At 43.7% G+C, this 22943-nt stretch overlaps 2 protein-coding genes across 4 annotated transcripts in view; both read right to left on the bottom strand.

The window, feature by feature from the left end:
• Window positions 1–197: 197 nt before the first annotated feature.
• Window positions 198–6008, bottom strand: tigara (TP53 induced glycolysis regulatory phosphatase a). Its single transcript, XM_084554750.1, has 6 exons — window positions 5735–6008; window positions 4604–4646; window positions 4368–4484; window positions 3537–3614; window positions 3335–3445; window positions 198–2146 (listed from the first exon to the last, which is right to left on the bottom strand). Exons 1-6 carry the CDS (start codon window positions 5803–5805, stop codon window positions 1760–1762), a joined length of 807 nt encoding a protein of 268 aa, XP_084410876.1. The 5' UTR covers window positions 5806–6008; the 3' UTR covers window positions 198–1759.
• Window positions 6009–7602: 1594 nt separating this feature from the next.
• ccnd2a (cyclin D2, a) overlaps window positions 7603–22943 on the bottom strand; it is a 48754-nt gene continuing 33413 nt past the window's right edge. For all 3 annotated transcript variants that reach the window (XM_084555768.1, XM_084555769.1, XM_084555767.1), the window contains 2 exons: window positions 17329–17477; window positions 7603–12032 (listed from right to left, as the gene is read on the bottom strand). In XM_084555768.1, coding sequence (XP_084411894.1) covers window positions 11859–12032; window positions 17329–17477 — 323 coding nt within the window. In that variant the 3' untranslated portion in view covers window positions 7603–11858. The remainder of the gene's footprint in view (window positions 12033–17328; window positions 17478–22943) is intronic.

The raw sequence follows: 22943 nt of genomic DNA on the forward strand, positions 1-22943 counted from the left end.
AAGCTGATTCTGATTCTGATTCGGTATTGAGGAAGTCAGGATACAAATGAGCAACAAAGCTTCACCCATAACAAATCACTGCGTCCTGCAGTAAAAATAGTTAAAACTGAATATACAAATGTGGATCTCATCAAAAATACATTCACCAAAAGTTTCTTCTCAATGTTCTGAACACGTTTTTGCATTGTCATCTTGCATTTAATTTACTGAGGACCTACCGTAACATTTGAAATGCTCATTTCTTGAATAAAAGTAAATAAATTGTTGGACCTTATTTTGCCCACTAGCCAATTGTTTTCCAAAAAAGACACATGGTTATATTGCACATAAGCCAAATTTTTGGACCTGGTCAGATAGTGTTCAAATGAAGAAATGGATATGTAGACAGTGATCTAATTGAAGACGCATGCAGCTCGTATCATAGAAAGATGAACAAATGAGACCCAGTGCAGACTGAATGTGTGTTTTTAATGGAGGTTTGTCAGAAATGTCCCCACAGATTCCACTGTGCTATAGAACCATGCAACATCTACATTTTTTAGCCTTTTACGTCTGACGGCATTCGTTTTCAAAAAAAAATAACACAATTATTTTCTTTTTCATATGATAAGTAGTCGTTTTCAGTACATTCTCTTGATTGTGGCGTTAAAAAACCATGCTGGTCAACTACAAACACCACTTTCTTCTCCGGTGTGGAGTGGAATACACCAGTCGAGAAACATCGTACAGTTCAACACGCTGGCTTGTGGCACTTGTTTGTCCCCGTTGACTCAAGCGTTAATTCATGACAATGAACAAGTCACTGATTTTACGAAAAGCAAACACTGCGGCGGCTCTGCTCTGTGTTCCGGTGCAGAACCTCTGCATCCCGGAGGTTAAATATAGAAACAGGGACTCATTAGAGCACAAAGCTGCAGCAATGAACAGCCAGACGGTAACAAATGTGATGATGACATTTCCATGCAACACAAACCGTCAGGGATGCACGGTGGGTTGTGAAATCCTGGGTCGATACTGACAACGATTTTAAGGGAACGATTTGGACATCAGCTGATGCACCATGTTTGTCATTTTTTGTTTTTGTTGTATGTTTTTCACCCTATTTTATTTCCTCTTTTGTTCGTGCCGAGTACAAATTTATTAAACTTTTATATAACCTTTTTTTTTTTTTTTGCGTTTAGTACTAGTACTATTGCGTTTAGTGAGCTATTTAAGTACTCAAGCATTTTTGAGTACTTAAATAGCTTCTCAACATGACTGTGCATCGCAGTTTAACTGTAAAAAGCACTAAAATATAATAAATACAACTATATAAATATGCTTGTCCAAAATAGATTAGAATTAAAAAACAAAGCATTTAGTCGATGGAAAACTGATGACAAACACTGGTCAAAGGTCATCCCTGAACAATCTTATTTTCAATGACAGTTCACAAGTGAAATATTGTTTGATACTGATGATAAAATGGTGTAACCCTGCAAATCCACTGGGATTAAACTAGGACGGTTGCTCAGTTAATGTAGGTACAATGATCGGTGTTGTTGTAAAGATGCTGGTTTACGTGAAAATAATTCCTATTTTTTATCTTTAATAACTAGGATTGGACTCCATGATCTAAATTTTAATTAACCATATTGTTAGGTAACAGAAAATAATAATTTTCCATTGTGTTTTTTTTGTTTTTTTATAGTGTGGTCTGTTTGTCTCCTCCACATCCCTCAATATACCCCGCCTTTTCTACATCCAGCCCTCTCTGCTCTTACTGTTTAACGTGGTCCGCCCTGTGAATGAACACGCAGCGGATCCCTGACAACATGAACCTGTCGTCCTCTTTCCTCACAGTTATCGTAAACCGGCCCAGGCCTGTGTTAGGACTTAAGGAGAACATACGCGCTTTGTCACAACCCTGAGGTAAGTGGCAATGTAACTCGTCCACAAAGTAACGCGCTGCCACACACATGTAAGCGCCGTGGGTGACCACCAAAGCGTGAGTTGGGATGCCCCTGACCCCATCGTCTGCATTCCCCTCTACGGGAGAAGTCTCTGGTGGCGCAGATAAGGAGCTGTCATCCTGCCCCTCGTTCCAGCGTTCAGCCCCAATCTGCTGAAGCATTTTCTCCAAAAACTCTTTGACCCGCTCCTTTACCTGAACAGAGCAGAAATCTGTTACGAACCGCTCCCTGCCTCTCTTGTTTTTTGCATTCTTTGTAATAGAGATGTGACTATCTGCAACTGTGAAGGTTAACAAGGTTAAAAACACCAAACCATAGTCACAACCTCTGCCAGCAAGAGCACACGTCATTCTGACGCAACGACCTGTAACTAGTTTAGAAAGGATGGGAGGAGGCCTCCTGCAGGCGATGATTGGGTCGCTGATGTGAAATCTTTGTATATCTGCATTGTCATCATCATGTGCTGGTCACGTACTCAGTTGGAACAGAGTTAACGTCCAAGCCAAGATCAAATGGAAGGAGTCTGACGAGGTATCTTTGAAATAGAACATCCCCTCCCCTCATGCTCAATGTCCTCCCACGCGGCCCTTAACACAAATAACACAAAGCTAAGTGGTGACTTTTTAATCGGGGTAGTGACGAACACTCTGCTGTTGTTTGACAGTAGAGGGGCATGTACTTTGATCCCTCCCCCCGATTCACACCAAACTCCCTGGCAGATACAGAAGAAATACAGTCATGTGGATGCAAAGAGGCCATATGGAACCGGTTACATCCTTCCAGATCTGAGGTTGAGTGAGAAAATTAGTGTTTTCTGCCACCTAGTGGCAATATGTGTACATTACATAATGGTGTGTCAAGGCTGGAGGCAAATACACGAAAAGGTTTAAGTTTAAAACTGTAAAATATTACTTAAGGTAGAATTTCAAACCCTCTAGTGTCTGGCCATGAAAACAGATTTGCTTGTAGGTTCCAAGATTTTTATATAACTTAAATATAAAAATATTAACAAAGTTTTATTGATGCAGCCCAAACATCTGAAAAAATGTATTTTAAAAAATAAAACAGAATGTCTATGTCTGTGGCTAATCCATTCCTATCACTGTCATACTGTATATACGAGTAATTTAACTGAAGGGCAGTAATAATTTATATCGCTGTAAAAGTATGTGATGTTATGATGAGTTGCTGCTTGTCGCTGCAACCTTTATATCTTTCTGAATCAACCCACAGAAATATCTTGTGGCTCTCTGTTCAAGCATAGAGGGTAGTTGCAAATACTGTCTGTTCTAGTGTCCATAATGGAATTATTATTAAAAGGGAAGATGAACAGAACCTAAATGAATAACACCACCATAATTAATGAAATATTGGAGCCTCACCTGCTCCTGAGTCTCCCCGCCTGGAGGGGTGAAGCCTGGAAACGACTGGCCGGCCGCCTTGGCCATCTCTTTCACGTCCTGCAGCCGTCCTCCCTCAGCTGACCCGAAACTCTGAAAAACAAGTCAGCGGATGACTCAGGCGTATTTACTAACTGTTGTAAAATGTATGAAATTGTAACACTAAAGTACAAGTTTCACTCACTATCTCTTTCAGAAGAGGGTCGCACACCATTTGTAGACCCGAACAACTGCTGTTGTGTTTCATTATGGTTTCAGCGGTCTGGAAGAAAAACAAGGTGTTGTTTTCTTTCAAGAAAAAGAAAGCGGTTATGTTTTCTGCTTCTTAATCCAGTTTTTTCTTTAGGTTCCTTGACTCTAGACATTGGTTATTGTTGTTGTTTTTTTAATTTACACTATTAACATGAACATTGCTCAAGTTAAAGGTGAGCAGTACTCTCAAAGTACCTTTAAAGTTTCACCACTTTGCAGGGCTCTGAGAATGAGCCTGGATCTCACACACAAATACCTCTCTCTTTTTTATTTTAGAAATTAATTGAGCCTAACTTTCCAAACCAAAATTAACTAGTTGTTGCTGCTGCGTTTATGTCTGTGCAGGAGTATGGAGATCTTATGTACATGCATGCATCCTTGCATGTCTGTCAGGATGCGCTGCAGTTAATTAAAATTTATTAAATCCAGAGTCATTGTCAAGACAATTGAAGGCACAGTGAGCAGCATGACGTGCAAGAACAGAAAACTTTTGAGGAACAAAACACAAAAAATGGAACAATACAAAGTATATACAAGTAACTATGCCATAAATGTTTTAACTATTGATACTGATGACTTGTGATGAATATTTGATTCATGTATTCATGTATCTGTAACTCGTTATTTTCATGTAACTGTCAAATGGATGTCTGTAATCCTCTGTGCAACCCTGTGATTTGTGCTGCTGCTTATCTTGGCCGGGTCGCTCATGCAAAACTGATTTTTAATCTCAAAGGGACATTTTCTGGTTAGAGCATCTTACTTGTTGGGCCCGCAGCAGGTCACTGACAAACACGTGGCTGAACTTGACATCTCTCAGGTACTGTCCTGCAGCTTCGGCCTGCCGCAGCCCGACCTCAGACAATGGTAAATCTATAGCCTGGCCTTAAAGAGGGAACAAGAGAAAAAAAAGAGAGATATTGGGTGAGAGACAGACTGATAAGAATGCAGACTTTTACAAAGATCACAAAATGCATCTGATCCAATTTTGAATCGTACTCTACCTTGCAGCAGTCCTTCTTTGTTGTACTGTGTTTCCCCACTGCAGGACATAAACAATTTATCAGTGTCAGAGCGCAGGAGCTACTGTCATTAGCTGAAGAAGCTCGGAGAGTCAGCTGTTCAGCTGTGTCAAGTTTGGGTTCATGCTTATTATCATGCATATGCAAGGCCATTGTTTTTTCCTCCGCGTAACTCTTTCTCTCCAGGGCCTTTCTGCAGGCCAGATGCTCAAACCTGCCTCCTGTTACAGCTGCTCTTGATGACAGCTGTGTTTGCAATAAGGACGCGACTGATGCCTGTTTAAAGTACTTAATCACTCAATCTTTGACTTTTGTCTCTAATGCATCAGAAAACCGTTAATAATCTGCGTGATGTGAATTTGACAGGCTAAAAAACAAAGACATGTAACTTACAGTTAAATTACAAAGAGGAAATATTCACATTGCAAAAGCTGGAAATAATTAATCACTTAAAGAAAAAAAGATTATTATTCATTTTACCTGCAATACCTGATATCAGACTGTGGCTCTTACTTTGACACAAAAAACAATCAGTATATGGCTTCATATATTTCCAATAGATATGTTTATTATTATTATTATTATTATTATTACAATATATTTAAGTTTTCTATTTCTGTAAAAGCCTGCCCTCTGGTGGTTATTATGAAGCACAGCAGTGTCCACACAGACTGAGCAGCACCATGAAGTTAACTCAGAGAGAGCTAAAGACCGGCTAATAAATCCTTTCTACCTGATAGCTGCCCTTCTTATTAAAGTAATTATTGCTTGCTGATATCATCAAAGCTCTAAAACAATGTGAGCTGGTGTTAATTCAATAAAAACAAGCTAAAAATAAATCCCTAATGCGCGTTAGTACAAGTAAGGGACACCTGCTAGGTGCTAGCATAGCATTTAGCCAGTTTAGCTAGTAGTAGTAATTTAGCTAGCAGCAAGCAGAATTAAGTTTATTTATTTAAAGAACTTGCTTCAAAACACGTACACCCGTATACATGACTATATCTACGTGTTTTACCGTTTTAAAACTACAGTTCCCAGTGTACATAGGAGCGAAAGACAGCTCTTTTATCATTAATAAACGCTAAATATAAACATTAAAGTCACTTACTGTCGAACAAGCGTTAGCCCAAATGTTAACGCTTTCATACTTTTGCAGTTAAGGACGGGATAAAGGCGCATAGACAAGCCGGTGGTTTTAAAAAAAAAAAAAAGCTGCTCTGAAGACGAAGTGTAGCAGCAGACCACCTTAGTTTAATGTGTTGGAGCTCCTTAAAGAGACTGCGTTACTTTCTACAAGTGAACAAACCTAGGATAGTACACTTAATGTGACCTAAGACCTCTATAAACCTGTAAGGTACAGACTGAAATGCTTCAAATCAGTCCTCAATGCGATGGAGTATGTGGAGAAATTAGGAATAATAGCCTAAATAATAATAATAAAATTGCACATTATCTTCCTTCCACTTCATTCCTTAGATTAAAACAATTCTTTTTTAGTTTTTTTTAGCCACAAATCTCCACTTTCCCATTTTATTTGTATATTTTATTTATTACCTTCATCCTACCTCAATATATTTTTGTTTTTTACCCCTTTTTTTCTGGCTGTAATTCCTCCCGTCTCTGTGTAACGATAATACTGGATACAGAATTTCATACGGGATAATTAGAGTATTTATCTATTTTATATTCTATTCCTCGCACCATGAACGAAATAGATATTACAATATTTTGACAATATTTTCAGATTTATAACGTGATTAAAAGACATATCCAGAATTCCCGTGGGGGGGGAAAAAATGTATCTCTGATAAGTAAACAAAATGACACAACAAGTTTAAACCAGTTTTACAATGTTCAGATTTCTGTTGCGGAAATGTATATGCAAATTAGCTCAAACTGGCACAGAACTAACTTTGAGACAGAAGCCTTTAAAGGTATCTTTTGTAAGACTAATACATTTTTATATTTTATTGTAAATAATTGTTTACAGTTTCCCCACCTGAAAAATTTCTGGTATTTAAATATGCTTAAGAGGTATCAGCTAATAAAAGCATGCATCTAATTTGACAAAATGTTGTAAAAAAAAAAACAAACAAAAAAAACACCCAAAATTGTAATTTAGACATTTTCTTTGTGTGAAAGTTGACATGTTATTAATGCAAAACAGCCTAAAATCCTCAATTGATGAAAAATCAATGTTTTTTCCCATTTGGACACGTGACACACATCTGATCAGTTAATATGAATGATGCCAACACATGCACTAAAAATCTTCTCCATTTGGTCTCAATCTGTGTGCATTTGTGGATTCCAAACTCTTTGGAGATGGTTTTGTGACCTTTTCCAGCCCGATGAGCAATAGCGACACTTAGAAAAACATGTGTCAGACTTTGACAAATCCCTGTTTATTTATTTATTTATTACCAAACTTAATACATTGTTTGGAAACACTTCTGAACACATGGACTGTAAATTGGCATTGAAATTAACTTGTAATCCTACAGGTACAGATATGTAATATTGGCATATTTTCCTGAACAACATGTTTTATTAAGAGTCGAATGGGTTTTTCTTGTCTACTTTCACGACTTGTGTGAAAATCCCCTGATGTTTTGAATATTTCTTATGCCGAAATGTAGACAGTTTTGATAGGTGCACATACATTTAAGCTGCACAAATAATGAGTTCAGCTTTTTTATTTTTTTTTGCGCTGAATATGCTTGAGGAATTGTGTAGTTGGCACCTGCACATTTCCCATGCATAGATTTCTATTCTAGCCAGGCGGACGCACACAGTCTCACTTTCGTCATTGCTAATTTGTGCACGTTTCAAACCATTTAGTGGCGGAGCTAAACTATGCTCTGTGGTATCGCAAGCACACACCCACACATTCACAGTCTATCGATTACAAGGCGTACGCACGGCTGGAAAGGAACAGAGGCGTGGGAAATAGTGAGCTGATGTGGTGTCACACCCTTTAAAGCAGAAGTTTATTGAACAGAGGTTGTGCAACAGACATTTGAGGTACACGATATGAGTTATAGTGGAAGGAGCGCAGGGGGGGAGGGGGGAACTCAAAAGGGAAATCTGCACCATTGAAACTTCCAGATATCAGAATATTTATGGCAGGTGTATCTCAACCCACTATTTCATGGCAGTTCCAATGGTGCACACACACAATATTTCTGACCAAAACATATCTTTCTCACATACAGAATCCATATTTATTGACATTCATAGTGATTGTGGTTGTATAAAGCAAGAACTGTACTTTGGCCATCATAGGAATGTTGTTTTTTCCCCCCCATCTCTCGCACACAACAAAGTCAGATGCAGCTGGACAGAACTGAACATGCTTGAACTATCTGCACTACAAACACCTCAAGGAAAATGTTGCAGGGTTGTTGTGCCCCCCCTCCCCTCGCCTCCCTCAAATATAGGTTAAGTCCAAGTGGAAGCCTTGCATATTTTCCTGTTCCCCATCTCACTGAGCAAGTCCACCAAAACAGTGGGTATTCTTTCTCCGTCCGTTCCAGGCTCCCTAACTGCAGAGGTATAGGTGAAGCGTTTGTGTTTTTTATTTTGTCCAGTAATCCTGAGGTATGGGAAATACCACTGATGCAGAATGTGACTGAAGAAAAAGATCAAAATAGATACAAAAAAATAAGGGGAGGAAAGGAGACATGCTATCTAAGCAAACTGTCGTACTGTACAAAGAACATTTCCAGTCCGATACTCGTTTCATGTTCTTCTATCACCATCTACTTCGTTTTTTTCTCTTAAGCAGTAAAATAATTATATTATAATACAAATGTTTATAAAATAGCAGCACACTTGAGTGACACGTCACATCTAAGTAATGTTATTTTTTTGTATAAATGAAACAAATTCATAGCTTTTAGCAGCGCAAAAAGACAACAATAAAACATTGAAACTTTTTTTTTGTTGATGTCTTCACACCTCCTCCTCTGTCCTCTCTTCACTTTGGAATACAGTCTCTAAATCTTAGAAAAGAAAAAAAAAAAAAAAAAAACTCTTTCGCGGGTCTGGTCGCCCCATAACACGTATGAAACACAAATTGACAAGGTGGTCTCAATATAAAACACATGCAACAATAATTTGCAGGAAAGAAAATCACAACCATTTAAGTTTGGGAGAGAGCTTACATCAGGCCAACAGAGGCAAAATGAAGAGGTCATACCAGATAAATGAATGTGGGGGGAAGGTTTGGCAAATATGTCATGAAATTGCTCAGTTTTACTGAAAAAAAACAAAAAATAAAAGAAAAAACAAATTTTCTCTTCAGAATGACAAACATACACTCAGCAAAAGACACATAACCACCTTGCTGTGGCAAAGCAACGTGTTTAAACCATTAAAACAAAAATAAAGAAAATCATCGTTTCGTGACGACGTCTGCCTGGCCGACGAATCCCCTTGCCAATGATTCTAAGCAGCAAAGCTCACAGGGGACAGATGTGTTCACTGACAGACAAATGGGCCTGAATCGGACCTACGCAAGCCAGCATCGTAATAAAAACCGACCAACCACTGCGACACACATCAGTTAAGGTGGTTCCGAACAAAGGCTCTGCTCTGTCTCAACATTGCAAACCTCATTGCCGTTTGAAGAACATGTGCAAATACCCGGATGTTGTGACCACCCATTTTTTTTAATATCTTTTGTAGCTAATCGCCGCCCTGTGTGGCTCTCTGTGGCTGTGATGCAGATAAATAAAAAGGAAAAAATTCAAGTAAAAACAAATATTTCATTTCTTGACATTGTAAAATCAAATAGACCCCGTGTATCAAAGATCAGACCTCTGTGTATAGGTATATTTCCAATTCATATTGGCATTTTTTTTTTTTTTTTTTTTTTTTTTTTTTTTAAACTGGTTTAAATTCTCTGAAATTATTAACAATCAGACTCCCCATTAACTTGCACTTTGTTTGAGCAGGAATGTTTTTTTTGTTGTATTTTTTTTTTTTTTTTTTAAATTGGAATGTCCTCTCAGCGTGAGTTGCAGAAAGCCTTATTAATTTGACTCTTAACAAGGGTAAGTCTGATGATTGGGAAACCAGCCCTACAAAGTAAACCAAAGAAAAAGTCTAATGGAAAAAAAAAAGAAAAAAAAAAAAAAACATCCATTCACCTCCAATCACCCACCCAACGCATTTCATTTTACTTGTCTCCTGGGGAGCATGTTCTCAAAGTGCTTTGCCATTGAAATCATATAGGGGAGCTGAACACAACCCTATGTGGGACTCCAGATGCATTGACAGTATTTTATCATCCTCTAACTCTCCTCCGAAAAAAAAGTTCATCCTCACATGATCTGGCAGTCTTGGTTCCTCGCATCGTTTCCACGCAAACGGAAACCCAGAACAATTTTTGTTCACTTTACTGTGTCACTGACATCCATTGCAAGGCAATAACGGATGCTGATGTTTGTACCCAAAATATGCGGGTATACACGTTTTACTGTGAGGCTTTTGGGTGTCCTTTGTTCATTATCTTCTTGGCTGTACATCATCCTCATCTCCTACACAGCGGCGCGATCCTGCGCCGCTAAAAAAATCCTCTCTGTCCTACCATCCTTTGCCGTGCACTCATGCGCCTTCCACGGTTCCGCAGTGACGTCTTGGCTGCAAGCCGTCCCTCTCTTTCCAAAAAAAAAAACAAAACAAACAAAAAAAAAACCTTTCGCCACTCCGTCCTGTTTCGCTCACGGCTAATCAACACGGAGGAGTTCAGACATTAAAAAGCACCACTTCTGCTTCCACTGCCCTCTCTCTCTTTCTCTCTCTCTCCCCGTTTTCACATATGCTACACACATGATAAGGCAACACTCCTCTGTCTGGCAGCCTCTCACAACTAAAAGGCGAAGACACTGTATCGTGACACGAAGGAGAATGAAGTATCTGCAATATTTCAATATCGCAACGGCAGTAATAAACGAGCACCTCGCAATGACCTCACGGAAAAATGCTTTAAGAAAGATAGGGGGCTCTACGTGAAAGTCCCTTTGCCCATATCCTCCTGTTTCTAAATCTTTTTCTATCTCACTCATGGCACATGAGTTTATTGTTGGCCCTCGGCGAACCATGATACACTGTTAATGCATGAAGGCAGTGATATAGCATAGATGCCCTGTTATACGGATGGACAAAGTGTGTGTAGCCTCGGCTCGCCCCGCTGTCTTCTTGTCACGGAACCGGGGAGTCTACTACTTTGCTCAAGTGCCTCACGCCGCAGAATGCACACTGCTAATATAGATACAGGATCACATAGAACATTCACACACACACACAGACTGTACAACATCCATGACTCCTGCACACACACACACGCACGCATGGGGCATACGCAGCCACGCTCACAAACACACACGAGCCTGCACACTCGAATCCGCAAACAGGACACATACAAGCAGCCTGACAAAAGGAGCTTATTGATTTCTACTACTCGGTTCCAAAATATGTCCAATGATAATATTAATAATAATAATTACTAATACTACAATAATTATTATCCTCCCAGCGCTTCACTAGAAGTGGGACCCATCAACTTTTTTTAGCATAATGTTCTCACAGCTTCCTCCGTCTCCATCCCCAACGCACACGTGGACCTTTCCGACGGCCGAGGAGCTCGAACATGTGTCCTCTCGTACACCGGCCACGAATGTTATAGTGATAATACTCGTATAAAACAAAAGAGAAAAAATAAAATAGAAACTTAAGCCCCCACTGTGATCCCAAGTATGCAATTTCTGAATGGTTCCCACGACTTCTATCACGAACGGCCTCGCCATCAAGCTATGGTTAAAATATAACTTAAAGATCATACTATACAGTCAAAGGCAGAATGCAAATATGATTGGCTTCCCTTCTGTATATCCAAGGCACCACAGAGCTTCAACTTGTATGACATTTTGTTGCTTTTAGACTAGAACATAATAGAAAATCTATTTCGTGTGCAGGTGTTGTTGACTTGAAGAACAGAAAATCTACCGAAAAAAACAAAAAACAAAACAAAAAACAACAACTAGCAAGCATTGTTCTTTTTCTTTTAAAGGGCTTGTGTTTTTAACATTTTTTGTTCTTTTGTTCTTTTTTTTTTCTGCTTTTAAGAAAATTGAGGTTTTTTCATGACGCTTTTCTTTTTTCTTTTTTTTTTTTGTTGTCGTTGTTGTTGTCGTTGTAAATCCTGTGCAATGATGCCCTCTGCTGGTTCACAAGTTGACATCGCGGACGTCTGTCGGGGTGGAGGACTGATCCAGCTCGTCCAGGCCCTTCCCGCTGGGGCCTCTCTGAGTCTGCTGCTGTTGCTGCTGCTGCTGCCGCCCTTCACGTAGGCTGCTCACCAACACGCGCTCGATCTGCTCCTGGCACTCTTTGAGAACATCCTGTGGTGCAAAACAATATAAAATAAATTAAGATTTTCCAATTTAGCTTCAACCAGGAAAATAGCATGAACATAGCTTTGTCACTCGAGGAAAGACACAAATCTTGCAGGTTGCTCAGTGGGGTTACTTGCTTTACAACTTTCATCTTTACTAAGAATAGACGTCTGAAAATTGTGGTCAATGCATGAGGCCCGGGGGCCCCTCTGCTACCATACGAAGGGCCCCTGGGCCAGCGATTTTAAATGACCACCGCTTTGACTTCTGCCAAAAATGAACACAGACACGGGCCAGACCCAAGCATTACATCAGCCCACCGGGGTTGTGCACTGAATACCACCCCTATAGTTCTCATGCACGCACACACACACACCCGCCACTGCCTCCCCCATCCGACCAACCCCCACCACCTTTGCCATTCCCATACACACACACACAATACCCAAACAGAAGTAGCCTTGACAACGGCGGGCTGAAAACACAGGTAGTATTAAAGCTATGTTAATTACATCCACCTCCTGTGGGAACACAAAGGTGGTGCTTTTTTAACGAGAGCCAGTCTGTGTGCCTGCCTGCCTGCAGGGGATCCATCTGAGACCTGGCCGCCTCGACTTTCACCATCAAAGGCCACCGAGGCAATCTGAGAATCCACCTGGGACGAGAGCCCCTCAACAGCACTGAGGCCTCATATCCTTCCCTGATGGAGGGTTGAGAGAGGGGACAGCGCAGCGCAGGAAGAGAGAGAAGCTCTCCGGGGGAAACGGGGTAAGCTAGAGGAGCGCTGGATGGGTTGTTAGCAAGAACGTCGGAGAAAGGTCAAAGTGTTTTAAGGTGAGGAACGGCGGTGACAGTCATTAAAGGCCGTCAGAAGTAAGAGGGCACTGTGACAATGCTGCAAAGTAATATGAACTATTAGGTTCCTGTCAGAAAGGGAACACAGAGGGTAAACACCGCTCTCTGGTGGTGAAACAGTAGAACAACTGAAGCCGAGAAGCTCGCTTTGAGTGCGACACGAGCACACACACATGCACGGCCCCCTGCCTCCAAGCACCGGGCATCTGTGGGAGTCATGACTGTGAGATGGGTGAAAGTGCACCACTCGTGGAGCAGACATTCCTTCGAAATTTACAGCTAATTTAAACCTGATGGGCCACAGTTTGAGCCTCTGTTGTAGCCTCTGGTGCCGCTGGGCCCTGATGAAATGAGAACTGAGCCCTCGCTCACATCGGAGTTGCTCTCAGGGAGCCGCGCTGGGCCGAATTACAAAAAGGTCACGGTGTCAAGGGTCAAAAAGCGTGACATATTACAACGCGGGACATGTACCGCGTTGTCAAAGGGAAGCTGCAAGAGTTTAATCCGACTTTAAACACTGAAGTTCCGTATCTATGGGCAGCGTTTCAAAAAAAGAAGACAAAGATATCAATTTAAGTTCTTGAGAATCCACCGATGATTAGCCGGAGTCAGTTTATTTGCTCAAAAATCCACCGAACTGACGCTGAGGAGGTAGGACAGATCTGGGCTGCATGCCTTTTGGGAGGCTATTTTCCTCAGCAACAGGTCTGACGTGGAGGAAACCCGACCAGCGTCTGTCCCTTAATCTTCTCCAGAGGGTGGCCACTAATGTCGGGGCGTGCACACTCTCACACACACACGTACATCCAAAATCTTCCCACCAACATGTGCCCCATTGGTCATAAAATCCCAATTCCTGTGAGAAAATTAAGTAAAGCGCAGAACATGTAAAGGAACTGCCTGTGTCTTACCGCAAGAATGCACGCCTTCACTTCTTAAAAGACATTCCCTCCTCCCTCCCACCCCCACCACCCTTCGTCTCTGCTGCTCTTTAGAGCGGCTGTTCGGATCCCATGCCAAGCCCCATGGGCTTTATTCGAGAACCTTTAATGACTTCAATGTGCGACTACTGGAAACACCAATGCCGTTTTCAAAGAAGCTCTAGGTACAATGAAGGAGCCAACAGCACTGAATAAATTGGCCATGGGAGGCAGCGCTATAGCGGAGCATCTTATTTTTCCGAGCCTCAAACCGGAAACACATGACCACCTCCGATTCTCCCTCGCAGTCCCAGCCTGCCATCTGCCCCACCTCAAACATACATCACACGTCAACAATCTGTCAGTCAGACAAATCCAGGCATGCAAATTATCCCTGGGCGGCCTTTGTGACACTGGCAGCTCGGGGAAGTCGTGCAGACAGACAAAACCAAAAGGAAGAAATGTGTGAACCCATGGAATGTGTTGTAACTGCTGACTGTACCACACAAGACAGCGCTCGCTGCACTGGGAGGGCTCGGTGGTCAGACAGCTGAAACAAACACACAGACAGACACACACTACGGATCGCGGGGAATCTTAAAACAAAATATCCGGTGGCTGACACTGGAAATAAGAAGTCACCACATGACTTGAATTTCCACAAGTCACAATAGAAAATGTGACCTTTCTCCCTCTTTAGCCGGCGTGCCGATACACCACAAGCGGGGATGCCACTGGCTGCGCTAATAGAGATAATCTTTCCGAATAAATGCATCTTTGTTGCCCCGGCTTCCACACGACGTTACTGTTAAGGGAAGGCGCAGCGGTGAAAAGGAGAAACAAAAAACAGGAACGAGGGGAGAAATGGGAAAATGTGTTTCCGGTTTGCTTAGTGTGTGACTGCGGGCGAAAAAAAAGATGAATGAGAGACAGAGAGAAAATGAGTGTCAAAACAATAAAATCTAGGAAGTGATGGTCTTAAACCCTTGCACTTCTCTAACCTTTATTTCCTGTTTTATTATAAAAAGAATAAACGGAAGCTCAGCACTTCAGTCTTTTAGTCTAGATTGTGTTCAAACTTTCTTAGTGTCGTTGTAAATGAGTAGTTTGCAGTTCAGTTCAATCCCAACTGACCCGTCTCCCAACTTTGAACACGTTCACACGGTTTTTCTGTCCGCACATTACGACACGCTGCCCGGCCTGCCGTCCCTAGCCGGGGCGCTCCTCTTGGCCAGACCAGGTGTATGTGAGGCAACGCGCATTCTTGCAGTGACCCAAGATGGTGACTTGGCCCTATCGCATTACCACTGGAAAACCACAGCTTCTGGATACCACACATGCCAGCAGGATGCCAGGGGGGTGGCGTTGGCCATGATGCTGTTGGCAGCAGCTGCTGCAGAGGTTGGCAAAACTCGCCATGCCTTCATATTTTTGCCTGGCTCTTTGTCCGCGCCGGCTACGAGAACAAATACAGTACGTTATGTGTACACGCTTGGCCCCGGACTTCACCCTGATGACTGCAGCTTAAAAGTGAGGTGGCCTTTGGGTGTCAAGTTGACACATAAAAGTGGCTGAGCTTTTGGGAAAAGAAGGTAGGGTAAGTGTGAAAATGACACAGTCACTGATCACCATTTCCTCTTTCTTGTCAGCATGAAAAGTGACAACAGTGTACTGTAAATAGCACTGCAGCCACTTTTTAACGCTGACAACTACTTCTGCCTTTTGTCTTTGCGTTGTGCGTCCAATTTGAGTTCTTAAAGAGCTCTTTAGGTGACTCTGATTTGAGTTTTGCTTGGCTTCTTTGCAGTTTATACTAAAGCCTCTCATATATGTTGAATTAGGAAGGATGCCCTCGGCTTTGCCTCCCGACTCTACTGCAAGCCATGGCTTGTCTGTATCCAGGAATGTAAGGGGTTGATCATAGAGACACAGAGCGACTTAATTCCCTCTAGTCTAAGACCTTGCAGCCTAAACACACTGAGGCCCTGTGCTGCTGAGGCCAGCTATTTGTTTTTCCTCAGCTGCTGAGCGAGACTTCACACAGCTCGCACCAGAGGGAGCCATGCTTTCCAGCAGTGATGCATTATGGACCATAGGCGGAGACGAGAGAGGGCTGATTGTCGCGAGGGAGGCATGACACCCCCTCAGTGTCCTTTTCACACTTCAACAGCTTTCTTCCACCTCCTCCTCCTCCTCCTCCTCCTCGTGCTTCGCCTCCTTTTGGGACAGAATTTAACATACCAGGGCTGATGCTTGGGATCAGTGTCGTGCCCACTGATCTGCTCCCTGTGCACTGTGCACACATTAACTCAAATGTTTATATTAAGTCTTCCATTGCTAACCAAAAGCCTTTTTCATGATGTTTGGTATTGGGAGGACTCCTGCCAAAGCAGTGGCTTCAGAGCTGGAGCCGGTCCCTGAGCACTGCTCTGTGGCTGCCCACTGCTCCCGAACAGTTTGGATGGGTCAAACTCAGAAGACTAATTTCCCCACAGAGACTAATAAAGAATAACTTTATAACCTCTCTTTTTCATCTCACGGTCTCTTGTTGCCTTCTACAGCTCTGCCCACCTACTCACCCCTTAAGAGTGAGCTCTAGCGAGCTGAAGCCCTCTCCCATTCTGTGATGAAAGCCAGGCATCTCGGAGTCAGTAGGGGCCCTGACTGTGTTTGGACTCGACTCACCCACCACTGCAACATTCACTCTACTCAGACAGCCACACAACAGCCTGGCCAGCATTCCTGACAGCAACAGAGCATTCAATATATGCTCTCAACCTGGCTTGATGTAGAGGACTCTTACACGAGGGGACCCTGAACAGCCAGACTGGACTGATGGAAGGGGGGGCGACCCGCCACAAGCCACCTTTAACGTCCAGTCAAGCGAAAGTCAGGGAAAAGCTGCAGTTTCTTTTAATTAAGACATTTTGTGGTGTCTCAGTTTCAGTCTCTGCTTTAAAATTTTAATTTGCTGACAAATACTGGCAGTAAACCCCAACCAAAAATGGGTGTGTGGGAAGACGAATCCCAAAGAGGCCAAATCTGAGTGTGACATTTCAACATTTCAGCTTTCTGTCTGTTGCAAACGCAGCCCTCGGCAAACTTGCGGCATTTCTTCAGAAATATTTTCAGAAATATTTTTCCTCGGGAGTGACAAAGTTTAGTAGAGTTCTATTATTATTATTTTTTTTTTTACGGTAACAGACGGTGGGAATGAAATGACTTATTTGTGGCAGCTCACTGGAGATGCAGAAGCGACTAAAGGAGATGAAAAGCTCCCAATGCGGGCTGGAGCCGATTCAGCTTTGAATCACAGAAGGGTTACTGTAACAGTTTTCCTCAGATAAATACCACCGAACGCCTAACCGATGTCTGCGCACTCCAACATTTACACACCCTCATTCAAATATTACTCGGAAATGCCCCCCTACCCCGCCCCCCCAGTGAACTTTAATTTAGCTCGATTCCGACTAACGAGACCCCACAGCGCATGTGACGTTCGATCGGGGTGTACAAAACAAACTCACCACTTCTGTGTTTGTGATTTTGGCCAGCAGGTCTGTCAGACTGTCACCCCACTGTGACTGGTCGGTCGAATCCAGCTGTAGGCCGCAGATCGCTGCCCCAACACTTCCTGTAGCAATCATGGAGGGAGGGTACATGGCGAATCGGAAATCTGTGGAAGGAAGGAATACTTATTTAGTTAAACGTCGAGTTACTTCGTTAATAAAAGCGAGGAGACAAAACGCTTGGTTCGGTGTATAAATGGTTAACCAGTGGATTTATTTAACACCTGATTCTTTGTTCACCTGGTGCAGTTTGTAAATTGCACTTTTTAATTCATACACCCAACAAAAAGGGTACAGATCCCCCCCCCCCCCCCCCCCCCCAGAGACAATCTGATTTGGTAATCTAGCAGTCGGCTAATAAATACTCCTTCTATTGCGCTGGGTCTGAAGCTCAGTGCTCACTAATGACCAGGGGCCTGGATAATGAGGGTTCACTTGGCTTGTAAAGGAGCTGAAAAGCAACCACCCTCACCCGCTCCCCAATCCAGTCCCCCTCTCCCCAGCCCGGCCCCTTTTCTTCCATCCCCTGAGTAAATCGTGTGCTCGCTGAAAAAAGCCCCATAGCGCTTGGAAAAGGAGGAATAAAGAGGCTCAGTGCCTTTGCCAATGTGCACTGCTGTAGGTCCTTTTTCCACGTGTGGTCACAGGCGTGCGTCTCAAAGACCAATAACCTTGTTAGCTCCCCTCACTGTCATTCATAATGCAAATGAGACAGCTTGTGAACGGGCCAGAAGCCCGAAAAGGCAAGGCAACTGGCATACAGTGGGAGAGAGCGAGCAAGGGAGACAGACAGACAGGGAGAGAGAGGGAGAGAGAGAGAGAGGTTTTCACTTCACAAACAGAGACACACACATACAAACACACACACACACACACACACTACTTTCTCCATTCTCTCTTTATGTCTTGCTCAACTTCTACCTTTCTTTTTGGACAACACATGGTCTGCTTAGATGGGCCAGTGAATGGCACACATGCCCCAGTCTTTGTTGCTACAACAGGCAGCGGTTTGCATTGGCGGCCCTCCTATCTTTTAGCATATTAATAGAGTGGCGGGCCTGTGAGAGGGAAGGCAGAAGAGTGTGACTCCATTGTCCAGAGTCATCACCTCATTTCACCCAATTGAGAGACACAGCATCCATCCTCTCGCCGCTGATACCAATTCAGCGAGACAGGCCGGACAAAGGCTGTGGCTGGACATGGGGACAGGGGGTCGGAAAGGGGGGGGGGGAGGGAAGATGAAGAGGGAGGGATGGACGGTATGGCGACAAGGCAACGGGGAGAAAAGAAGGGAAGGTGGTGGGCGTGGAGAGAGGGGAGAGGGGGTAGACAACTTTGCTGCACATCACTCTCAAGTCTGTGTCCAGACTCTTGTGAGGTTTTGGAAGAAGAAAAGAGTCGCCCTCCAGTGACCCTCACCTCCTGCCTCCCTTCCAACCCGTACCCCCCCCTTCCCCTTTTCCCTGCGAGTATTTCTCTGTTCCTGGGCCACCTATGGGCTAGAGGAGTGGGCAGTGGGGGCATAGAAACAGCCTGCGCATTAACATATTGCCATATTCAATTGCAAAGCAAACTGCGTGCGATGGCTCTGAAGGAGATTTTTCTTCCTTCTCTCTTTTTTTTTTTTTTTTTATCTGGAATCAAAGAGGTAGGCCCTTTGATAGCTGCAAAGGCAGCCCCTCACTGCCTTTTTAACATGCACAGCCAGGCGCTTTCTCATCTTGTGGGCTCAGTGTTGACAAATAAATGAACTTATTATACACCCCTGTGTTAGCCGCTGGGCCTCTGCCAAGGGGCGATTTATTAAAGGCTACCTCGAGCCAAGAGGAAAGAGCACACAAAGCCCCTCGGCATTACATCACTGCTGTGAGAGCACAACTTTCTATGGAGGGGTAAGAGGACAAAGGAATACATGGATTTACTGTAAGTGTGCAGTGAGCGCGGACTGACAGGCGAAGGCGACAGACACCTCAGAGACACAGGCAAGAAACAATGCAGCGATGCTTTAAGATGCAGACGCAGACCAACACACACACACACACACACACACACACACACACACACACAAACACACACACAGCACAGATGTAGGTTTGTGGGAGAGCCGAGTGGTGGGCAGTGGGCAGCAAGCTGATTTTTCGCACTCAAGACAAGACAGGTCTGTAGCAGAACAAGGACGTGCGCGTGCAGCCGATGCGGGCTGACACTCCGGCCTGGTGGCTGCTGCATGCGGGGGGAAGAATGGCTGTATTTTAGGAGCCCCTCATTGATATTCATGTTGAGGATAAACAGTGTATGTAGCTGAGTGGGGACGCCTGCGATGGAAAGCTCCCTGTGAGCAGCGGCTGGCTGGCCTGGCCTGCACGCCTCTCACCCCCTTCAATGGCCCTTTCTCCTCCCCGTGCCCCCTCGTCTCCATTCCTCCATGTTCCTACCCCATGAAACTTCATCCTCAGGCCTCTGGTCACACAGTCTGCTGCCCTACATGGCCCCACTCCTTCTTGGGTGGCTGCGAAGCACACTATGCGCATTAAAATTGTAAACTAATTAAAAGTTGGAAAGTTGAACGAAGGCCAAATGAAGAAAGAGAAAAAAAAAATCCAAACTCTCCTTCACCCTCTCCTCTCTTCCCAGTGCTATAAATCAGGGTCTTGTATTCTATACATGTAGCGCTCAATTGACCTTGTTTGTTGGAGGAGCAGCACTACCAGGACCCAGGGCCTGTTGACTGATTAAGGTCAAAAGCAAACATCATTTTGGGATTGGCATGACAGTGTGCTTCACCGCTAATGCAACACAGACTGGAAGTCAAAACAGGTTCTGTGGAGAGCTACTCAGACGGTCCACCTACATTGCAGTGCACTGGGGTTTGAGAAGTTCTTCCACGAGGAGATTAAGCAACAATAACTCGATACTGCTAGCTGTCACATTTTATAACGTCTCCAGACTGTCACTCTGGAGATAAACAAAAAACAAAACTTGGGAGAGCCTGAGTCACGCACCCCGTTTAAATTGTGATTTCGCATTATTTGCCAGAGAAGAGAATTCCTTCTTAATTGTAGCATCTCGTGACAGCTCTCTTTAGCCTTCATCTACAGCTGCAGCCTTTAAGGCACTGGTAACGTCAGCGCTGGGGAGCATACAGATCTGGACCGGACCCCGGGAAAAGAATTCATTCTTCTCCAAAGTAGAAGAGCATAAATTAGTATTTGAAATAGCCGAGGCTTTGGTGTAGGCCATTGTTCAGTCTTAAACATTTGCTCTTAATTATTCCGATGTTCTGTACCGTCACGCTGCCCCATCGTTACTTCAGCAGCTAAATCTAGTTTATCTTGGCACGTTCGGCTTGGTCACCATACTCCTTGAAGCCGAAACTACCTCACAACTCTTTGCAATCTTGCAACTACAGCACACGATCCAAAGGCTACTTTACTAGATATTTGAAATCAAGATCTTACTCGTAACGTGGCAACCTGAATAAATAAAGATTCAAAAAATTCAAAACTTGTAGCTAGAAAAAAAAAAAAAAAAACACACTTTTCTTCATAAGGGAGGACAAATACCTAAGACACACGTTGGTGTCACGGCAAAGACGTTCAGGTCAGACCAACTAACACTAACATTTCCTTTGCTTCGCTATCATAAATATTAGTCCTTGTGGTTAACATGACCTCCAAGGTAAATAATGGAAGCCTGAGAATGTTTCTAAACCTCTCTGGTGGGACAATGCCAGCATCCGAGTCTTTGGATTTCGGGTGTGACTCAGGAACTCAGGACATGCCACTCGATGATTCACCGTGGGTCACATTCCTCGCGGCCGCATACTGTAAGCGTCACCCTGCTTCGGATGTTGACGGTGCACTCGGGCCCGGACGTGGATCGCCCACATCACCGGAGCGTGCAGCGAAATGATAATTTGTCAGAGGCGGCGGCTAATTTGTCCAAGGGTTCTGACTCACCAGACATGAAGGGGTTTTATGTAAACAAACCCCAGTAAAGACTTTTTTTTTTTTTTTTAACAGAGCACATCTGAGGTGAATCATCCCTCTCTAGAACGCTGAACCGAGCCTAGAGGGGGATTCTCCATGCAGCAGTGACTTGGAGAGGAAGCTGCGAGGAGCATGGGTATGTTTCCCTCTATGATTTGGAAACCCTCGTAGGAAACACAAAATCTAAATCTGTCAAGCTCTAATGACAGCCTTGGAAAGCTTTACTGCACTGTTGTGAACATTTTTATTATTTTGAAATAAATATGAACGGCGGAGGAGCTGTGTGCCGAGAATCGTCTGCAGCCTTCGTTGGGTTTGAAGCCGTGTGACAAACCAGACACCGTGTACAGTACACGCACGGACAGTTTCAAGTGGAATGTGCTAAAAAGAATTGCTAAAGTTGGAACGAGGAACAAAAAGAGTCCGTGCAACAAAGCCTGACTTGCCTCGTGTTTGTTAGCTGGTGAATCATTTCTCAGACAAACGATCCAGTTAATCATCAAGTTACTTCTCACACAGTTTAAAGAAACATCCACATTCCACACACAAAAAAAAAAAGAAGAAAAAATACTCAAATGCTCTTCAGACATAAAACGTTGAGTTCTCAGATGCTTCAATAACTTGCTATTTAGAGCCCAACTTGTAGCGAAATCTCCATTGTGCCCTCCAGGAGAACCGAATCTCTCTTGGACAGCACAGTTGGACCTGATCCAGGCTTTTCTTTTGATCAGCTTCTATGACCATTGTCACCATTCCATGCATACCATTACAGGGAGGGCTATTGGATCCTGCATTAAAAAAAAAAATACACCATAATCCCTGCCAATATGGCAAGAAGACGGCGCTCAATAACCACGGCAGACAGGTTGTGGTGCATCTGTCTGCCCCATGCACCCCGTCCATTCTCCCACTTTACCTCAATTGAATAAGAATGGAAGAGGAAGCTCGGAGTGCTTGGTGTCTGTGTGCAGGAATGGAGGTTCATAATCTCCCTTAATGAGCTTGTTTCTGGGCTATTATCCGGCGGCCTGCCTGAGGGAAACGCTGGTGTTTCCTATCAAGTGGCCCTGCAGCGCTGACCCTCACATGGCTCTGCATATGAAATGTAAGGGCCAGGCCTTTTGTCTCCTTTCTCCCAGCCTCTAGCTGAGCCCCCGAGCCATTTGCATAGCCCTGAATGGACCAGCCAATGTTATTAATTAATACAGAGCCAGCCTGCGCCACCTGACAAAATCCCACCGAGTGGCCCGAACGGAACTGTTTCATCAAAAGAGAGGAGCCATTAGGAACGAGAGGCCTTATTCTCCACTTCTCCTCTTCTCCCTCTTGTTCGCTTGAAAACAGTGAGCCGTGGGTTTTTATGCATGTTTTCTTTTTCAGTGCGGGGACATCGGCGGTGGGAGTGGTGGTGGGTGGTGGGCTGAATGAGACTGTGTGGAATAGGAAGGCCACAGGTGACCCGTTGTCAACTGTCTTGCAAATGTAAATCCTCTCGAGAGAGCTCCTCCTTCTGCCTGCTGCGTCTCTACCTTCTCAGCTCCGCTCAGAAGATGTCTCAAGGAGGATTCTCACCAGATAACCCAA

Source organism: Chelon labrosus (assembly GCF_963514085.1).
Source record: "Chelon labrosus genome assembly, chromosome: 11".
Lineage (NCBI taxonomy): Eukaryota > Metazoa > Chordata > Actinopteri > Mugiliformes > Mugilidae > Chelon > Chelon labrosus.

Bases quoted from the DNA above. Each gene is read 5' to 3' on its own strand.
- tigara (XM_084554750.1), bottom strand. From the start codon at position 5,805: ATGCGCCTTTATCCCGTCCTTAACTGCAAAAGTATGAAAGCGTTAACA. The intron at 4,647-5,734 runs GTAAGTGACTTT...TATGTCCTGCAG, and splicing joins GGGCTAACGCTTGTTCGACA to TGGGGAAACACAGTACAACA. The intron at 3,446-3,536 runs GTGAGTGAAACT...CTTGTTTTTCAG, and splicing joins ACCCTCTTCTGAAAGAGATA to AGTTTCGGGTCAGCTGAGGG.